This window comes from Sander vitreus, chromosome 11, assembly GCF_031162955.1.
Source record: "Sander vitreus isolate 19-12246 chromosome 11, sanVit1, whole genome shotgun sequence".
NCBI lineage: Eukaryota > Metazoa > Chordata > Actinopteri > Perciformes > Percidae > Sander > Sander vitreus.
In genome coordinates, this window is record NC_135865.1 from 24,291,785 (window position 1) to 24,311,553 (window position 19,769).

A 19,769-nucleotide genomic window follows, 5' to 3' on the forward strand; every position below is an offset into this window, starting at 1 on the left:
CAAGCTTTTTGAATTGTGGTCTATTTGGAAAGTTACAGTATTTGAGATACTTACAATCGCTGTGGGTGCTAGCTCAAACACAGCGTTCGTGATTCGACTGCCCATGACTGGTTTTCAAGATGGCGCCCGCATATTCCGGGTTGACGCTGGTCTGCGATGCACGTGTAGCTTACTAGCTCTGCCTCAACAACACCTTAAACTTAACATTTTACTTAATAAAATCAACCAACCTAGCTCAAAATCGAGACGTCATGGCACAAGGAAAGACGGGAGGCAAGCGAGAAGGGGACTGCTTGTCACCATTAAAGAAAAAAATGATGATAAGCATGCCGAAGGAGGACCTTGACGACGCAATTGCCACAGCAGTGAATATGGCGCTGAAAGAGCAACAGAGTGCCCTCAACCTGATGATACAGTCCGCGGTAAAAGAAGCCATTAATAGCATCTTAATCCTGCAATTAGCAGAACAAAAAACTCAGATACAGCATGCAGAGGATACCATGGGTGTATTGGCCAAAGATGTGGATAGTTCTCAAAAGGCTATTCAAAATAACACTGCTAAAGTTGACTCGCTACAGGCTGCACTGAGGGCTAGCAAGCACCAAGTTAATGGTCTCCACCAACAAGTTAGCGATCTCACCTCTAAACTGACCCAGATGGAAGACCACAGCCGATTGTCTAACCTCAGACTGGTGGGGCTGAAGGAGAGTGAGGAAGGATCAGATCCCGCCGGCTTTCTGACTACAAATCTACTTAAGTGGATACCAGCGTTGCAAGGCCGACCTGTCCGCATAGAGCGAGCCCACAGACTTTACAGCGCAGAGAAGGATGCTAACAACAACCGTCCACGTACATTGATCTTCAAGCTACTGGACTATACCGATCGCCAGGCGATTCTGAAGGTAGCCAGAGCCCAAAAGATTAAGCATGCTGACCACGACCTGCTGTTCTTTCCCAACTACAGCAAAGATACAACCACCAAAAGAAAAGCTTTTGTCCCAATCTACAAGAAAATTACCTCACTTGGATTACAGCCATTTCTGCGCTACCCAGCCCATCTTAAGGTTACTTTCCAGAAAAGCCTCAACTTTCATACCCCATCCGACGCAGAGAACTTTCTTCGCAACACTTTTCAGACGTCCTCCAGTCTACAACTCTGTGGAGTTTCACGGCTGCAGGAACCAGATGAGATGGAGGCAGCCTCTCCGCAATAGCCTCTAAGCTAGCCTAGTGTCATGTAAGCTTGTACTTCTTGGTATAGGTTTTGTTTATTTTATAAATCAATACCACTTGAGCTGTAAATAACACTAATTCAGCTAAGTCATCTAATGTTAATTTACAGACTGCTCCAAGTCTGCCAGGGCCTCACCAGCTTATTTTTCAGTTTAGCGCCTTTTATCGGTTGACTTATGATCTCCCCAACTGCAACGTTATGGGTTTATTTGTATTTCTATACGGGGAGTATCAGTTCAATCAACGTTATTAAAGGTTGTTGGAGACTGTGTTGCATGTCTGCGTAACCAGAATGGTTATGGCGTGTGTGTTGTTGCAATCCTTGAGCTCTACGAGTCTGGCGGTTTGCGTGTGTGTACATAGTTATGTTGTGTAATTCATTTGTTTCTGATACAGTACGACGAGATGCTCTTACTACTCTGTATTCCAAGTGTAACGCTAATTAGATGGCCAACTTGAATATTATCAGCTGGAATTTCTCCGACGTAAACAAGTGTCTATCGCATTGATTCAGGAAATGCACCTGACAGAAAATAACATACAGCGGTTCCAAAACAAACACTACAAAGTTATAGCTCACTCGTGCGCCTCTTCCAAGTCAAGAGGTGTGTTAATTCTTGCAGAAAGAAAATTACAATATGTAGTGGTGGACAATGGAAAAGATAATGATGGTAGATTTGTGTATATTCTACTTGCTATTAATTATGCAAAGATTTTGGTAGCCAACATTTATGCACTAAACATGTTTGATGTTAATTTTTTACCCTCCATCAGTGACTCTTTGTTGAGATACCGTGACTGTCATAGTATTATAGCAGGCGATTTTAATGCAACAGTGTGTCCAGACTTGGATAAGTCCAGTAGTATATCCTCTACCACACTGCCTCCCTCAACACTGTCTCTCAGGTATTTCCTGGCAGGAAATATCTTGCAGGAGCAATTAACAATGCCTTCAGTAACCAACATAAACCTACTCACTGCACTTAGAGGGGAATACCAAAGTATATCCCTTGAAAAAGCAGAGTTCATATTGCATAGAACAAAGCAAAGATACTACTATGATGGTGACCGTCCAAGCAGGCTACTAGCCCTCAGACTTAAACAATGTGAATCAAAAGCACTAATCAATGCAATTCGTACAACAGAGGGCCAAGTTGTAACACAACCTGATACTATTAATAACGAGTTTAAAGCTTTTTACCGTAACCTCTATTCATCGGAAGGTCGACTGGATGCAGAGAGGTGTGGCACATTTCTTCACAGTCTAGCATTGCCTACATTAGATAGTGATGACATGGCAGGCCTGGAAAATCCTATATCATTGAAAGAACTTGAATCAGCAGTGACATCCTTGAATAGAGGCAAATCACCTGGTCTAGATGGCCTACCCCCTGAATTTTATGTAGTGTTCTGGGACCAGGTAGCACCATTAATATTAGACTCTATAAACTATGCAATTAAACAGGGATCATTTCATAGAGATCAAAGGAATGCATTGATTACCGTCCTCCTTAAAAAAGGCAAAGACCCACTGGAGTGCTCCAGTTACAGGCCTATCTCACTGATTTGTGGAGATATGAAAATCCATTCTAAGGTGCTGGTCACTCGTATTGTTTTGGTGATTGAAAAGGACTGTATATATATATATATATCGTGATTGGTCTTTAAAAGATTGTGGCCACCAGGGGGCATCGATCAGAATGCAGACAAGATGTTCCTTTTAGCTGGTTTATTGAAATAAATGATCAAGTGTGTGTGTGGTTCTGAAACAGAGATACAGGCATAAATCAGTATATATAATAATTAGATGTCTAGCAGGTATATAATAAAACAAACACAATCAAGAAGTTACATTATAATTTTGTTATATATGACTTAAATGCAGTGTCATAATAAATGCTCATTACTAAGCAAATACAAACTTAGATATGCTTTAGTACATTATATCTCTTCAAAGATTAATTTGCTGCACATTAATTGCAACGATACACCACATGCTAAATTAAGCTGAACATATAATAATTATGAATTGCAGAATTCTTCTTTAACATAAACAACATTACACATTGTGCAAGAACCTATAATGGTTTCCAATTGAGACACGTAAGGCTTGCAAAGCAACACCTCCGTTAATATGCAGTGTTATAAACAAACACCTGTGCAGCGCGAGGCTCCGCCATTACAATAACGAGCAGCAACGTGCCACTACATTATCGCATCGCAATAAACACAGTGTAACATTATTACAAGATAAAAACGAATAACAAACGTCAGTATTACTTACTGGTAGTTGCACACACACAAAACTAGGAACTTAGAAATAAGTACAGCAACACTATCTTCTTTATCTATTTATATAACTGCTCAGTCTTTCAACGCCAGCTCTCTCTTCCAAACTTTCCCGAAACTTAAGCAGTCTTCTTCAGCGAACAGCAGAGCGCAGCGCAGCGCCGCTCCTGATTGGCTGATTCTCAAGCAGCCAGTTTTAACTGCCTGAAGAGGCCATCCTTCATCACACGTATGGAAACTGTAGTGGGCAAACTCATACACTGTGCTCAAACAGGATTCTTTAAAGGGAGGGTCGCATCTGATAATATCAGAAGGCTCCTTCATATTGTTGATGTTGCTGACTCCCTTGAAGAAGACTGTGCTGTTTTCTCACTTGATGCAGAAAAGGTATTTGACTGCCTCGAATGGCGGTAATTATGGATGGTCCTGGAGAGATTTGGTTTCGGTCCAAAGTATATCTCTATGATGAAAACGCTATACAGTGGTGCCACAGCCTCCGTCCTCACTGGTACCTTTCAATCTGCAGCTTTTAATTTACACAGAGGAACAAGGCAAGGCTGTCTGTGCTCACCTCTATTGTTTGCCCTGTCTTTTGAGCCTCTGGCACAGGCCATTAGGGACAGCAATGTTATATCCCCTATAACTGTAGACCACTCTAGACACTATCTTTCGCTATATGCCGACCACTGCCTTCTTTTCCTCTCCAATATTTGGGAATCCTTACCACAAGTTCTTTTCAAATATTTTCAGAATATGTCAGGATATAAAATAAACTGGTCTAAATCTGCCATTCTCTCTCTGAATTCTTTTGTGGTATAAAAAAGAAAGTAAACAGGATCTAAAGAGGTGGGGCACTCTTCAAGGCTCGATGCAAGGCATAATTTCAACTATCAAAATGAATATCTTGCCCCGTGTAAATTTTCTGTTCTTTATGATTCCAGTTGCTCCTCCACCTAAATTTATTTCTGAAATGCACTCTCTCATGTCACAATTTATCTGGGGTGGAAAACGTGCTAGGATTAAACTAACAACTTCACAAAGAAGTAAGCTTACAGGAGGCCTGGCGGTCCATGCCTTCCAAATTAGGTCATTGCAGGTGTGGAGACACCAGGATTCACAAATCCCATGGCGGCAATAGAGGCGGCACGTGTTAAACCACACCGCTTAGAGGACTTACTCTATACAAATAAACTTTACTTACTTACTATAGGTATAGGTCGCAAAAATATCCAGTTACGTTATGGAACCATCATAGTCAATTCCCTTAATGTCTGGAGAAAAACTGAAAAAATGCTGGATGTAACAAGTAAATTTCATAAAACATCCCCATTATGGAACAATTATAACTTTCAGTCAGGTGGGAAGCCATTTGTATTTCAATCTGGGGCTCGTAAAGGAGTCAATGTCTTCGGCAATTTATTTGACAATGCAGCATTGCGCCAATTTTTAGACCTAAAAAACAACTTTGATCTGCCAGGTACGTCATATTTCCTCTATCTTAGGCTGAGATCTGCTATGAAGGCTTACGGAGTGCCCTGGGATCAGCAGATTCCAGAGCATCCCATGGAAAAGTGGGTCAGACCCATGCAAAACTCCAGAGGGACTGTAACAGTAACTTACAATGTGATACTCCTTCACCATTCGGGACACCTAGCTGTAGAAAGGGTGTGGGAAAGTGAATTGAAAACACTGGGCCCAGTTCCATTATGGGAAAATATATGGGAAAACCTGAGTAGTGCTTAAAAAAATCTTGCGCATCAACTCATACACTTCAAGCTGATACATCGGGCATATGCCCAAATTAGTCCCAAATCCTATTTGCACTCACTGCCCGGATCAGGCACTGGGCACAACAATGCACATGTTTTGGAAGTGCACCCCAATCAGACGCTTCTGGGCGGAAGTATTTTCTATAATGTCATCACTACTGAATGTTGTCATACAACCTTACAACCATACAACCTTACTCTCAAACAACGTAGACTACTCTTGGCAGGGCTTACGGATAGCAAAAAAGACCATCTTAAGGCTCTGGTTCCACCCTAATCTACCGTTAACACAATACTGGCTAACTGCCTACCAGTATATTACTTCTCTTGAGTGTACAACTGCACGCCTCAACAAGGCCAAACTAACAACCATCCAGGCATGGTCGCAGATTACACTGTCCATCTAAGACCACATTGTGAAACAGAAAATTCTGACCTGAATGTAGATTTATGGGTGTTTCTTTTTTATTTAATTTTACTTACTTATTTTATACATATATGTTTTATTTATTTTTATTTTTTATTTTTATTTTATTTTTTAATTATTTTCTGGAGAATGCTTTATACTGAGTAGCTATTTTTGACATTGTCACTGCTATCTTTCATCTACTTCACCATTTCGCTTTTATCTCTCATGAGCTATGTATTGAATGTCGTACTGTAATTTGTGCTATGCATGTTCAGAGTAAATGTGACTGTAAATGTAACATTTCAATCTTTTCTAATAAAAAATTGTTGATCACAAAAAAAAAAAGATGGCGCCTGCATGTAAACATGAACGCTACTATCTTTATAATCTATCTTTTTAATAAACTGTCTGTACACTTACAAAGTCCTCAATGCTTCGGTTTACATGTACGGACCCTCATTATGCTACCGTTGAAGTGTGGTGATATTTTGAGCCTTGTTAGTGGTATAAAATAGCAATTTGTTTTTACTTCCCAAGTGCCCCGAATACTAGTGTTGTAAACTAATCAGCTGTTCGCGCTAGCTTGTTTCAAGCTACAAAAACATTCGATTAGCATGGAAACAACGTTTGACTCGATACACATGGGTTACTAACCCCTAGGTTCGTTTTGCGCTGGAATTGTCCTTTAACTGTGAAGTAGGGGATTTGATTTGCGGGGGTATTTTGGCGATGGTAATGTTATTAGTGTAGTAAGTTAGCAGTAGACTTAATTAACCCGACCCAGGGTGAGTCTGATGAAAAGTGCTGTGTCTGCCCGGTTCAGCTCTGAGATTTTCTCGCATTGCACAGCGCAGTGAAGGAATAATCTCTGAGATTACGTTATGTTCTGCCTCTGTTTAGAAGTGATGACTGTAGGCTACAGCTCACAGCAACTTGATACGTTATAGTGTCTGGCTTTTGTTTGATATTTAGTGTTGGAAAACGGCTTTTATTGAGTTTCCTCGTAGTGAAATAATAAGACACTGAAAAGTGTAGGGCCTTTTTTTCGCCAACTTTATTCCACACAACAGTTGCGATGTTCCTTTCAGCTATAAAGCTACTCCAGGAAAGTGAAGAAAAGTTACTTTGGTATATTCAGCATTCAATGTCTGTTCAAAATGGCTTTACATCCTATATATTTAAGATGCTCCAGTCTGACATTGATATCCCCAGTGTGTGTCTAAAGACATTTTTGGAACTTTTATAAATATATAATATAAAATATACAATAATTGAAAATATAAAATTTAAAGTGTGTGTATTTTCTTGCCCTGGTTGAATGCCAAACACTTAAACGCTTCAGTCTTTGTAATAAATGATGACGACTTATGTCTCCTGATCTTTAATGCACCAAACTCTGTTTTGTAGCGTCACAGAGAACCCTTCAAGGAAGACCATCTCCACTGCAATCCTGACCATCGAAAAAGTGTCTGCTAAAGATTTCAAGACTGAGTTTAAATGCATCGGCAACGGCAAGTTCCAAGAGGTGTCTGCCACTTTAACTCTTAGGCGGAGAGGTCAGTGACAGGATCACAGATGAGTATGACTATCAGGCTTTGGCCACACACACACAGACATTTTCTTTCAAACTTTGATTTGCATGTTTGTTTTCCAGAGTCAATAATCCCACTGGTCATTGGAGCAGTGTGTGTGCTGTTCTTCGTTGTGTTGGTTGCCATGCTGGTCAAGCGCTTCGCTATCGACCTCACTCTCTTTTTCAGATCCTACTTCCCATTAAGCAGTTACAATAAAGGTAAGAAAGATTTTTTTTTTTATCAGTAGAGGATTTAGAAGACAAGGTAGGGAGTTTAGGTAACTCCCTCTGAAACCATCGTTTACATTTCTGTTTGTGTATTGATTAAACAAACGAGGTACAAGTTGTTAATTAGTCAGCTTCACCCCTCAGTAGGGTTGCAAAGGGGTGGAAATTTCCCGGTAAATTTCTGGAAACTTTCCATGGAAAGTTAAGCTGGGGAATTTTGGAAACATTCCAATTTGGAAACTTTCATGGGAATTAATGGAAATGAATGGGGAAATATGGGAATTAATGGGACTTTACGAGAATTAACTGGAAATGTTGAGTAATTCATACAAACTCCATCTTATACAAACAACATACATACAAACATTTTGTTTTGTAATAACTGTCTTCAATCAGCTTCAATCAGCTGTAGAATGCTGGATTCTAGAAATTATCTGTGCAGTGGGTGTGGCCTCAATAGCCCTGCAGTAGGCTAAGTAGTAGCCCAAACCATTGACCGTTAGCTTAACATATGAAGGTAGCTAGCGTGCTGCCTTTGATTTACTATGGTTATGGTTATATGCGTGCCAAGCTAACCATCAGCGCTGTCTATTGTTTCCAGCCTATCAAGAACAAGTGGGCTATACAATTAACACACATTGGTTAATAGTAACAGCAATGGGTTATGTATTACCCCCCCCCCACCCCCTCAAAAAAAAGAAAAGAAAAAAAAACTCCTGTATTTTAAAAACTAAATGTTGGCAAGTATGTAGTAGCCTATGCTGATTACTGCGGGCGTGCATGTCATTGACGAATATAGGGAGGACATTCAACTGAAGTTGCATTAAATCAGGTTATTGTAACCAAGATTAGGCCGCAAGATGGGTTTTTTTCAACTACATTTAAGTTCCCTCTTATAGACTAACAGTATTATAACAAGCAATATTAAAAATATCCAGTTTATTCCCATTAATTCCAGTTTATTCCCATTAATTCCCATATATTCCCGTTAATTCCCATGCAAAGTTTCCAACTTTGAAAATTCCCGGAATTTTGCAACCCTCAGTCACATTAGCTACAAGAGACTGGCAGGCTGCCATTCATTTTCAATGGGAGTGGCCATTTGCCAGCGACAGGCGACAAGCTTGCCGCTCCCACGAGCAAGGCGTGGCCAAAATAGAGAAGAAGTCTATTTTATGCAAATGCGTAAGTGTGAGGGCAGCGTGACGTATGTATGTTGGTTGCTCGAGTCGAAGAAAATCATTCAAGATGGCGGAAACGCTTCAGGACATCATATTTCTGTATATATCTGATATGTTTGGCATTTTATCTCATATATTTTGTTCCCCCTATCGAGAAATAAATACTTTTAAATCCAAAAACATCGTTCTTGTGACATGACAATACCTCTGAAGTGACTTGTAGGACCTCTTGCAGATACTAGGCAATAGCATGCTACTATAGATAAAGAAGCGGCTAGGCACGCCCAGGAACGCCCATCAAGTGAGTGTGTGTTGCTGTCTTTTGTAGCTAATGTGACTGTAGGGTCAGTGTTCAGTTTTTCCAACTTTGGACAGAGCCAGGCTAGCTGTTACCACCTGCTTCCAGTCTTTATGCTAAGCTAATCGCCTACTTCAAGGGGAACTGCACCAATTTTACACATCAAAGTATGTTAACAGGTCAAGGTTCAAGTTTCTTGAGGCGTACTACAGCAAAGTCTGACAAAGTGTCTCCAGTCAGCTTTAGTTGGGGCTGAAAACTACAAGTTAAAAAATAAAACAATTCTGGGGGGTGTAGTTAGAAAGAAGTGAGCTTACCAGACATCTGTAGCCTGCTCCTCAACTCTGCTCTGTTTGAGGCTAGTGGGTCGAGGCTACATTAACACACCCAAATCTCCAACCAAATTGTCCGCGGCATAGAAAGGAAGGATGTAAAAGAATGTGTGAAATAAAAAAGACAAAGATCTTTGGTTTTGCTGCATCGATTTTGACAATGTTATAGGAGTGCAATGCTAAGTTGAAAGAGTGCTTTTTTTATTTCACATGAGACATGAGTGGTTTTGATCGTCTTATTTAACCCTCTTTACAGAGATCCCTGAATGTCATAATTTCTTTCATACTACATGAAGGGATGCACAACGTGTTATTCCCATACGGCACCCTTGCAACCCCACTTCAATCTGATTGCTTTGATTTACTCCTTTCTCACCCTGGTGATTAGGGATGCAACGATTATAGATTTTGTTGGTACGATTATAGTCTGAAAAATGATCACGGTTTCACGATTATTATGCATTAATTAACCTTTTTATTTAAATTCATCTGAAAAGATTGTGATTCAGTCACACCACAAACAAAGGCCAAGTTGGCAACAACTGCTCTCAGGAAGAAGTTGGACCTTTTTGGGCAAGAAACGGCCCTGCTAGCTGGTTTTTCTAAAAGTTGGAGGAGCTGCTAGACAAGATGCACCTGTCACAGGGAGATGCGCAGCATGTTGCCAAGGAATAAATGGGATGGTCCCCCATGTCATCCAAAAATTATTAAAAACACTGCTATTCGTTTGTGCTACGTTTGTGCCCGTTTGTGCCGTAAAAATTATCGTCTGTGCTGTTAAGGGTTTTAAGTAATTCAACTTTACATTTTCTGGCCAGTGACATGTTTGAGGTGTTGCGAAGTTTTGACTGGTGTAAACATAACACTATCGTCAGCTCACTCACTGTCAATGCAAACGTTGGCTCCTGACTTGTTAGCTGTTAACTGTAACGTTACCGTTAACATTAAACAGGCTAACATTAGTTAACTGGTAACGATAACAAGCTAACAAACACTTAACGTTAAAGCGTAACTCTCGCCAAAATGCAACCTAGGGTCTTTTTGTGAATGTACCCGAGTCAACCTTTCGTTTAAAAGCATATTTAGGATGGAAGCACCACTTTTAAGATTTACCGTATTCTCGTTTTTCGGTCAAATGGCCTTTTGAATGGGAGAGTTAGGGGCACTTCTATGATAGCCTCAAAATAGCTATTTTTAAAACACGAAGAAGGCTCGACACAACATGAAACTTTGCTCGAAGTATCGCCAGGGGCTCTACACATGAACTCGAGCATTGGGAACATTGTTTGTGTACCCAGAGTTTACTAAAAGAAAGGTTTTGATCAACTCACGTTAGCAGTTGTTGTTTACGCTATCCGCCATTTTCTCAGTCAAAAATAGGCGATCTCCGAATGCGAATGAACGGACTTCATAGGGGGAAATGTCCTTCTTATATGAGGCTTTTTTTTCAACTACAAGGTCAATATTGTGTTTCACTAACGACAAAACAACAAATTTTCCCTGCATTTATATGGAACTAAGCTTTAGGAGCCTTCCATCTTTACTCTCCTCCCTCGACTATTTTCGACTGGCTCAATGGACGGCGACCGGAAGAACAACAGTGAGTTGTTCAAAATAGTGATTTTGATGCGATCATAGTGCCCCTAGCACTCCCATTCAAAAGGCCATTTGACCAAAAAACGAAGATACGGTAAATCTTTAAAGTGGCGATTCCGTCCTTAATGCTTTTAAACGAAAGTTTGACTCGAGTACATTCACAAAAAGACCCTAGGTTGCATTTTGGCGAGAGTTACGCTTAAACAAACATGGGTTGAATTCCCTGTTGCAGCTGCAGCTGTCCTGAGCTCAGGGGCTGGCTCTGCTCTGTGTTTTCGTGGTGTTTGCTTACTTTATGTAACGTTAAAAAAATTTCAGCAGTATGTTGTCCCACCACGGAGAGCCACTGTCACCCTGACAGTCAATACTCATGGTGACCGGACCGGCGTCTAATGTGCCATGTGTGTGTTCGTGCAAACGTTTATGTTGTCAAAGAGGTTTAATAAGAACTGCACACACTGCTACACATAAAGTGCAGTCAGGTAACACTTGGTGTAGCGTAAGCCTTTACGATTAATTAAACGTTTTAAAGTGCGGTTAATAGTGAAATCAGTTAATTGCTGCATCCCTACTGGTGATTTCAGTTTTTACTCTCCTATCCTTCTTAAAGTGCAAGTAGAACTAAAACAACTTGACAGGCATCATAAGCGACCAACAAATTGTGAATTGTTGAAACCACGAGTCTGAGACATTGTATAACCAGTGAAGAATTATTTTTGAGACAATTTTGAGGCAAGTTTTTCCTTGCATGTGTTGGCCAATGCTTCACAAAAGCCAGATGGGAGAGTTTAATCATGTTTGAGTAAAACTAACACAGGGTAGTTTCACTGACCGCAGTGCTTTATTTTTCCAAATTCTTTGCTCCACACTCACACTCACACACACTCAAACAACCATTGAGGGCACAGTGTGGTGACAAGGCTGCATTGGGTCATAATGACCTAATAGGAAAGATTTTTTTAAAGCTACTCAAGCTTCCATGAATTTGTTTGTATTTCCCAGATGGGAGGGTGTACGATGCCTACGTGGTCTACCACATGCAGAGCATGGACAAGGCTACTGAGGAAGCACTCTGTCAGTTCGTCACCGAGATTTTGCCCTCCGTCCTCGAGGAAAAATGCGGATATCGACTCTTTATCCACGGGAGGGATGACATACCCGGGGAAGGTCTGAATTTATTGTTTTTTAATTTTGGAAATGTTCCTGGTAACTCAGAAAGCAGTCTTTTCAAACCCTCTGTCCAGCAGGAAGCTTTACGATGAAGAAACTTGTCCTGAGTCTCTGTTCCTGTGCAAAACTCACCCCCAATTTCCACTGGTTGCGGAACGTCTGCGGATCTGCTCCGGAACGGCGGCGGAGTCATTAGGTTTCCAAGTCAATGTGTGTATTTCCACTGACTGCAGAACGGCTGCGTTCCGACTTCGTCCCAGCTCCGGCGATCCGCAGCCCCCCGGAGCAGATACGCAGCGCTTCTATTTTTGCCGGACGTCAAAATGCTAGCACTCACCCCCCGTTAGCATCCCATTGACTGCCATTCATTTTGACGTCACTTTGACAGCGAAAAACTTTACATCTGAAGTGTTTAAAGACTTTATTTGTCCATTGTTTATTTCTAAAGAAACACTACAATGTATAAAAGGCTCCATTACCTTGTACCTCACATTATGGCTCCGTAGCAGACATTTTTGTAAAAATAGGCTAACGATTGTGTCATAACCAAGGGACTTACTGTCGCATAGTAGAGGAGTTACCGTATAGTACAGGAGAAGCTCGCAGGCAGTTTCGACTTACATTAGCTGTTTAAAGCCCATGTTGCAGGGTTTATTTTCTAATGAATTTGCTTGTTGGTAATAAACATTTATACTGTTACCCAACAACATCAAATACAATGGATATCACAAAACGGAATAACATACGAAAAAGTAGTACTATTTCACAGCGGTTTGCAATGATTCTCTTTTCCCCCACAATGCATTGCATTACGTCACGTTGGGGAGACGACAGACGAAAGCCCCGTCTCTGTTCACTGTTTATGGTCTCGGTCTGTGCCACTGGTGTTGCAAAATATAGCTTTTGGTCTCGACCGAGTCCATGTGTCTTTATTATGTGTATAATAATATTGGAGGGAAAGTTTACAAGTTTAGACAGCTAGCTACGCCGACGTTTGCTAACGTTAGCGCAACAGCGTTAGCCTAGACTGCTAGCTAGGTAAATATTACGACTGCCTTTGGATTTTCCTATATCTGCATCCACGTTGTCAACATAAGACATGTTGCATTAGTGCTCCTTTTGTACCATAATTGTATTGAATGAAATGTTAAGCTTTGCTCCTACGAGATGGGTGGGTTTTTGTTACATACAAAGCTAACTGGCTATAGTTAGCCTGTATGTATGCTAGTGGAATTAGCTAACGCTGCATAACCAGTCAGCAACTTCGGCAATCGGCAGTAGTTTCGGTGAGCTAACTAATGTGTTTACAACGTTGGGGGATTTCACAGGTGGGACTGACTGGCAAGTTAGCCCATAGCTAGCATGATGCCTTCTATTTCTAGATCTAGATAAGTTTACCGGTACTTATCTGAACTAACGACATGATCACTGTCACTAGAAAACCTTGACTTTCACTTGGTGCTATTCACTGACAGTAAAAACACCTCTTCCTCATCCCAGTCAGTCACCATAGTTCTAGTACTAGGCTGAGGCACGTCTCCCCAATGTGACATCATCACCGAATTGGTTAAAAAACCCAATAATACCAAAAACGACAAAAACTGGCCTTTAACACTATTTGGAGACATTTTTAACAATGATATACATATGTTGAGTGCTTTATGTACCCATTAATCAACAGTGGTGGTTAACCTGCAACATGGGCTTTAAATTTAATTACTAATGTTAACTAACATTTTAGTTAGCAATAATTAGCCTGTGTCCATGTTATCTCCTTACATATACCTACGCTCGCCGTCTCTGCAATATTCGGAAGGATTGAGATTTCTCTTGGCACAGCTACCAGAAGACTTACAAGTTTCAGACACGTTGCTCACGTCACATTTACGTCGTCTCTCTCAGTTGGAGGCTGCGCAGTAACGCTCAGCGTCGACGTGAAACGGTCGACGTGAAATATATTTATTAATCACATATTATTATGCTGTTAAAAAAAAAAAATCCATGACTTTTCCAAAACTTTCTGGGTCTTTTTATGTTTCCAAAACCTTTCCAGGCCTGGAATTTGTATTTTTTAAATTCCATAACTTTTCCAGGTTTTTCAAAGCGTATAAACCCTGAGTCTCCGTCCAGAGCAACGGGATCTGTTGGTCCATTCTATATACAGTCTATGGTATTGACGGACGGCGGAGCACGGAGCCGACACGCAGCGGAGCCAGTCCGCAGACGTTCTGCATTCGGTGGAAATCCCCAGTCAGGCTCTTCTGCCATGCAGCGGCAAGTCCTGAGCACCTCTACTGCAGTATTACGTTTGGCATCATCCAATGTACACTATGAATTCATACAGAAATTCACAAACACTAGCTAATGAGCCTACTAAGCTTAACTATAAATGTCCATATCATTACCGTTTTCAATGTACATGATCAGAAACTTAGTGGCAAAGTGGATTTCAGCACGTCTTTTCTCCCAGCTCGTGAGGATGATAGTTAGCTAGTTTATTAGCAACCGTCCACACGTGGCTATGGCATTACCGTTACTGATTGAAACAGCTCCAAAACACTTTACTCTCCCGTTTCAGCACGGTTGCACACTAAACTTGAATGAACAGTAATTTAAACGATGTACTGAATTTACAACCAACCAAAGAATTTCTAATAAGGGAAGAAGTTCCACTCTCTCGTTACTTCTGGCTTCTGAACTGGTTGCAGTTCCACCAGAGTTCCATATAGGGGGCACTCACAGGCCAGTGCAGAATGAATGGAGGTCTATGGAGCTATACCCCTCAAAATCCACTTTTCTCAGGATATAATTTTTTGTCTAGTAATTTGAATGTTGCATTCGAAAGGGGAGGCTAAGAAAATACACACTGCTGGGTGTTAGAATTTTTTAAAGTGGCTTTTTTGTTCTAAAAAGCCTTTTAAAATGTCAATGACGTCATACACATATACGGCCAGAGACACTGCTTTACGGCAAGCTCTGAGTCGCTTCCTTTGTTCTCTCGAAGCATCGACAACACAGCTGACAGGTTAGCCTCTCTCTGTTAATACACGTGCTAGAAAGAGGTTTGCTAAAACCACGCCGAAATATTCACTCTGACATTCTGGTTCTGCTTTGGATGCCGTCAAGCGGGATCTCCGATCGTAATCAGTCCTTCACTGACCAATCAGCATTCATTAGCAGAATGCTACCGTGTTATGGGCAACAACGACTCAACCTGTAAGAAATCGAAAGGACACAAGTACTGGTTCATTCAACTTTTGACCTATAATCCATGTTGAACTTGCAAAAACCACAGTCAAATCTGAGATTTCTCAACGACAATCAGGCGAAAGAGACAAATTTAGCCGTCTAGCTCCATAGAGTCCCATTCATTTAGCACTGGACCGCGATCACCTCCAGTGGAACTCTGGAGGAACTGCAACCAAATTCGGTACAATGGGGCTGAATAGGAAGTGGAAAGGCTTTCCGTAGACGGGCTTTGAACCAACTCTCTTCTCTGACTGTTCCCCGCTTCTCTGGCTCTCAATCTGTCGCTTGTTCCGTTAAGTCCCGCCCCCTCAACCCGGTAGGTTACAAGACTCCTCTGATTGGCACTGATAGGCTAGTAACAAAATTTACAACTGGCTGCACCCAATACAGAAGAAAAGCACCTGAGACGTTCAAGGGCTACTTATTTCAGCATCTTACCAAACTATGTTTCTCTATGTTTATGCAAAAGTTATTATATACCAGGGATAATTGAACAGCCCATATATTTTTGTTAACAGAAATACATGTAGAACAATATATAAACAAATTTAGCAGTGTGCTACATATTTGTTAATTTTCTAATTGTTTCACAGAACCATTTTTGCAACATGAAGGTTCAACTCTCTCCTTGCATTTCTTTGTCCTTCTCCATTTCTTTTGCTTTAGATGGTGGTTATAGTATTCATTAACAGGACTCTTAACAGCCATCAGATTTGGTAAAATAAAAACTGCTAAGTCAAAGTAAAGAAATGACACACTGAACCTTTCTGAGAGGGTTATTTAGAGCACTCTGAAATGTCTTTGTTGCACCACTTTTCAAATACTACTTAAACTAGTTAAACATTTTGCCTGACCCCACAGACCGTCTGGAGCTAGTGGAGGAGCGCATGAAGCAGAGCAGAAGGCTGATGGTCATCCTCACCCCGGGTTCAGGATCAGAGTTACAGAGCACAGACCAACATCCTGCCTCGCCCCAAAACTCAGTGATAGGAGGGTTTGACTGGCAGGTAGGAGTCTAACAGCAAGCAGTAATTAGATGTTTTATTTTTTAGCTGCAAAGTGTGGTAGTTTTGAATAAAACTTTAGAAGAAGAAGGCATACTTTTAATGATCCCCCAAAGGGGAAATTACATTTTTACACTCTGTTGTTACATTACATTACACACAGGCACACATGCACAAACAGGACCTATACATGCACTAATGGAGAGATGTCAGAGTAAGAGGGCTGCACATTAAAGGCGCCCCGAGCAGTTGGGGGGTTCTATGCCTTGCTCAAGGGCACCAAGCACCTCAAGACAACTATAACACTACAGGAGTTAACTTAAAAATGATAAATACTGAGAAGGACTGAGGACATTCCGAATAGTTGGGGTGATATGAATATTTACGCCACCTATATATGCAAAAATAAATGAAGTAATAAAGATGATGCGATAAGTAAGTGTCAATTATCGTTTGATATCTTGACATGAGATGATGAAGATTTATTTTTTAAAATTAGGGCTAAAAACACATTGTGTCCAACCATGCCAATTATTGGCTTTCATACTTTATATCATTTAGCCAAAGAATTATTTCATAATTTTACTCAACATGTGAGAACCTGCTAAACTGCTCCAGGGAAAATATCTGTCTAACTAAACATCCCATGTGTGAGTAAAACGTTTTTATTATTGATCATTTTCCATGCAGGTGGGGCTCCACCATGTGTTGTTCCAGAGGGAAATGAGTGTGATTCTGGTCCAGTTGGGGGACACTGGGCCACAAGGATACACACACCTTCCTGCTGGCTTGCAGCACCTGATTCTCAAGAGCGCCCCTATTAAGTGGCCAGAGGGTACACGTGGCGCTGCCGCATGGAACTCACGCTTCTGGAAGAGAGTGCGATACCTGATGCCTGCAATACCTGCAATAAAATGTCCACAGTCTGCTATTATTTGAATGAATTTGAAGTTTTCTTTACAACATTGGTGATGCGGAGCATTTTAATAAAGCCACTGTATAGTAAAGTGCTGTCAGAAGAGTGACTCGCTCTAAAACGTGTTTTGAACTTTTTTGTAGTGTTCCCTGGACACAAACCAGTAAGAGCCATTCAAAATATGTTCCACAGTATTGCAGGTGAATGAGGTAAACCCTTTGAAATAAAAGATTATGAATTTTAATTGTTAATGATGGTGCTGCTGAGTGGGAAATAGATTATAGGTTCAATACCATTTCACCAGTAATATTAGGCATGACAGATACTGTATGTAGCATGTGCAAAACAAAAGGGTCCAACCACACCAGTCCCATCACACAGATGTGTGGGATCACAGGCATCAATTCCAGTGATGCCAGTAACGCATTACTTAGTTACTTAGTAACGTGTTACTCTAATCTGACCACTTTTTTCAGTAACGAGTAACGCGTTACTATTTCCAAACCAGTAATCAGATTAAAGTTACTTATCCAAGTCACTGTGCGTTACTATTTTTGTCATTTTCCTTAGTAAAAATATATATTTTTGCTTTTTTCTTGCGTCTTGGGGAGTGAAGTAAGGTATAGACAAGTCACGTTTTCAGCATGAGGACAGGTCACGTTTTCAGCATGTGGACAGTTCACTTGTACCACGCAGCGACACAAACACAAACAACAATGGAGGGAGGAGAGAGAGATGCGCGTTTTCTAGCTGGAAATACAGTCACTATTTTGAGTTTGTGTCAGCTAAAGACGGCAATATTAAGGTTCGTTGTACACTCTGTGCTGGTGGCGACAAAGTACTATCTAGCTACAAAAACACTACGTCAAATTTGAAGAAACATTTGGAGTCGCAGCACTGCAGTCAAACTTACAGAGCAAGACCTACCAGGTGGTGCGAAGCAGAGAGCAGGAGGTCCCCACCACCCAAACAACAAAAGCTGGACCTCGGTGCAAAACCAGTAAGTGGGGGAGAGTTGAAGAAGTTGATCGGGCAGTATGTTGTAGGGGAAATGTTGCCGTTAACAAGGTTGACTCGCTCTCTTTCGTGCCATAATAAACAAGATCCTTACTACTGGCAATGCCGAGCTGCCTCACAGTAAACCGGTTGTCATTTTTATGTTGAGGCTGTGGGGGTGTTGTCGGCAGTTGTTCAATGTAACTAATAAAATAATCTAACTTCGTTACTTTTAAAATCAAGTAATCTGTAAAGTAACTAAGTTATTTTTAAAATCAAGTAATCTGTAAAGTAACTGATCAGTTCTATGTAGGAATGATGCTAATAGGTCCATATAGAATTTTGTATTTACTGGTTAAAGAAGTTTATTCCTCCATTAAACTGTGGACATTTCATTGCATAAATCATTATCACCCCCTGCTGGTTAAAAACCAGATCTAAATTCCCAGAGGATGAAATATAGAAACACAAAGAAAGAAAGTAAATAAGATCAAATAATTATAATTGATGAAAAAAGAGTGTGTCTGCTCCCTCAAACATCTGGAAAAAGTGACGACATTTAGGAGAGATTTTTCTTGCGGTTTGAATAGTTGGGGCAGGTAACCTGTTGTTATCATTCAGACCTGCATGTGCTTCGGTAAATTCTGCTGCTTTCATGCCTGCTGTCCCATGGTGCTGATCCCAGGCCCTACAGAGATGCAGGAGCTGCAGATTTCCACTGCTAACAATGAAAGGATAAAGCCTTTATTTTAGGAAACATGTCAGTATGCTGCTGTTTCTGGGCACCAGTTCTCTCTTCACCTCTTCAGCTCTGTGCTAATATCACACTGCCGCTGGCTCCAACTTGTCCACATTGGAAGTTGATGTCTGAATGTAGACTTCATTTATATTCTGTGACGGTTCGTGTGGTTGAATTTACTGTTTTCTTATGACCTTTAGAAAGCTACCCATGTCTAGTTTATGATCGATAAAGACACAGCAAGTATGTGTGTTTATATATATAGTACAGTGTAAGTTGTTCTTTAAAAAAATAAATGCATGATTCGAGAACTGCAGGCTCTTCCAGTGTTAATTAAATTGCACATAAGCTACTACGAAAGTTCCTACAGATATAAAAACATGAATCCATGTAAAATGAACCAATGAAAGTGGACCTTCCGGTTTTTGTTATTTATCTGTTTTAAAGATTTGACAACAAATGTAATGTCTGCCGTTGACGTTCTCAATACAGCTTCTTATTTATTTTTAAAAAGCCACAATAAATATAGAAGTTGATTGCAGTTTCTTGTGTGTTGTCCTTATCGTTATTGTTGTTCATTGAGCTGACAGAAGTCTAAGTGCAGACATATTCAAAATGTAGTGATGGCAAGGCAGGTAACCACTCTTTTCCCAGCCCACGTCATACAGTATTTTCTCCAGCAGAATTAACTTTTGGGGGGATTTCGTTGAGCCACTATTACTGTAATCATCTGTTGAATGTAACTGTTGTTACAGCGTTTTCCAGTAGAGGGAGACATATTCCGTTG

General features: G+C 40.7%; 1 protein-coding gene across 3 annotated transcripts in view; it reads left to right on the forward strand.

Moving 5' to 3' along the window:
* Positions 1–19,523, forward strand: part of LOC144525546 (interleukin-1 receptor type 1-like) — a 35,606-nt gene extending 16,083 nt beyond the window's left edge. For 2 of the 3 annotated variants that reach the window (XM_078262469.1, XM_078262471.1), the window contains 5 exons: positions 7,108–7,256; positions 7,355–7,492; positions 11,911–12,075; positions 16,189–16,334; positions 17,022–19,523. In XM_078262469.1, the coding sequence (XP_078118595.1) occupies positions 7,108–7,256; positions 7,355–7,492; positions 11,911–12,075; positions 16,189–16,334; positions 17,022–17,270 (847 nt within the window). In that variant the 3' untranslated portion in view covers positions 17,271–19,523. Of the gene's footprint in view, positions 1–7,107; positions 7,257–7,354; positions 7,493–11,910; positions 12,076–14,171; positions 14,353–16,188; positions 16,335–17,021 lie in introns of all 3 variants that reach the window. The other variant, XM_078262470.1, reaches the window with a different exon arrangement.
* Positions 19,524–19,769: the final 246 nt, after the last annotated feature.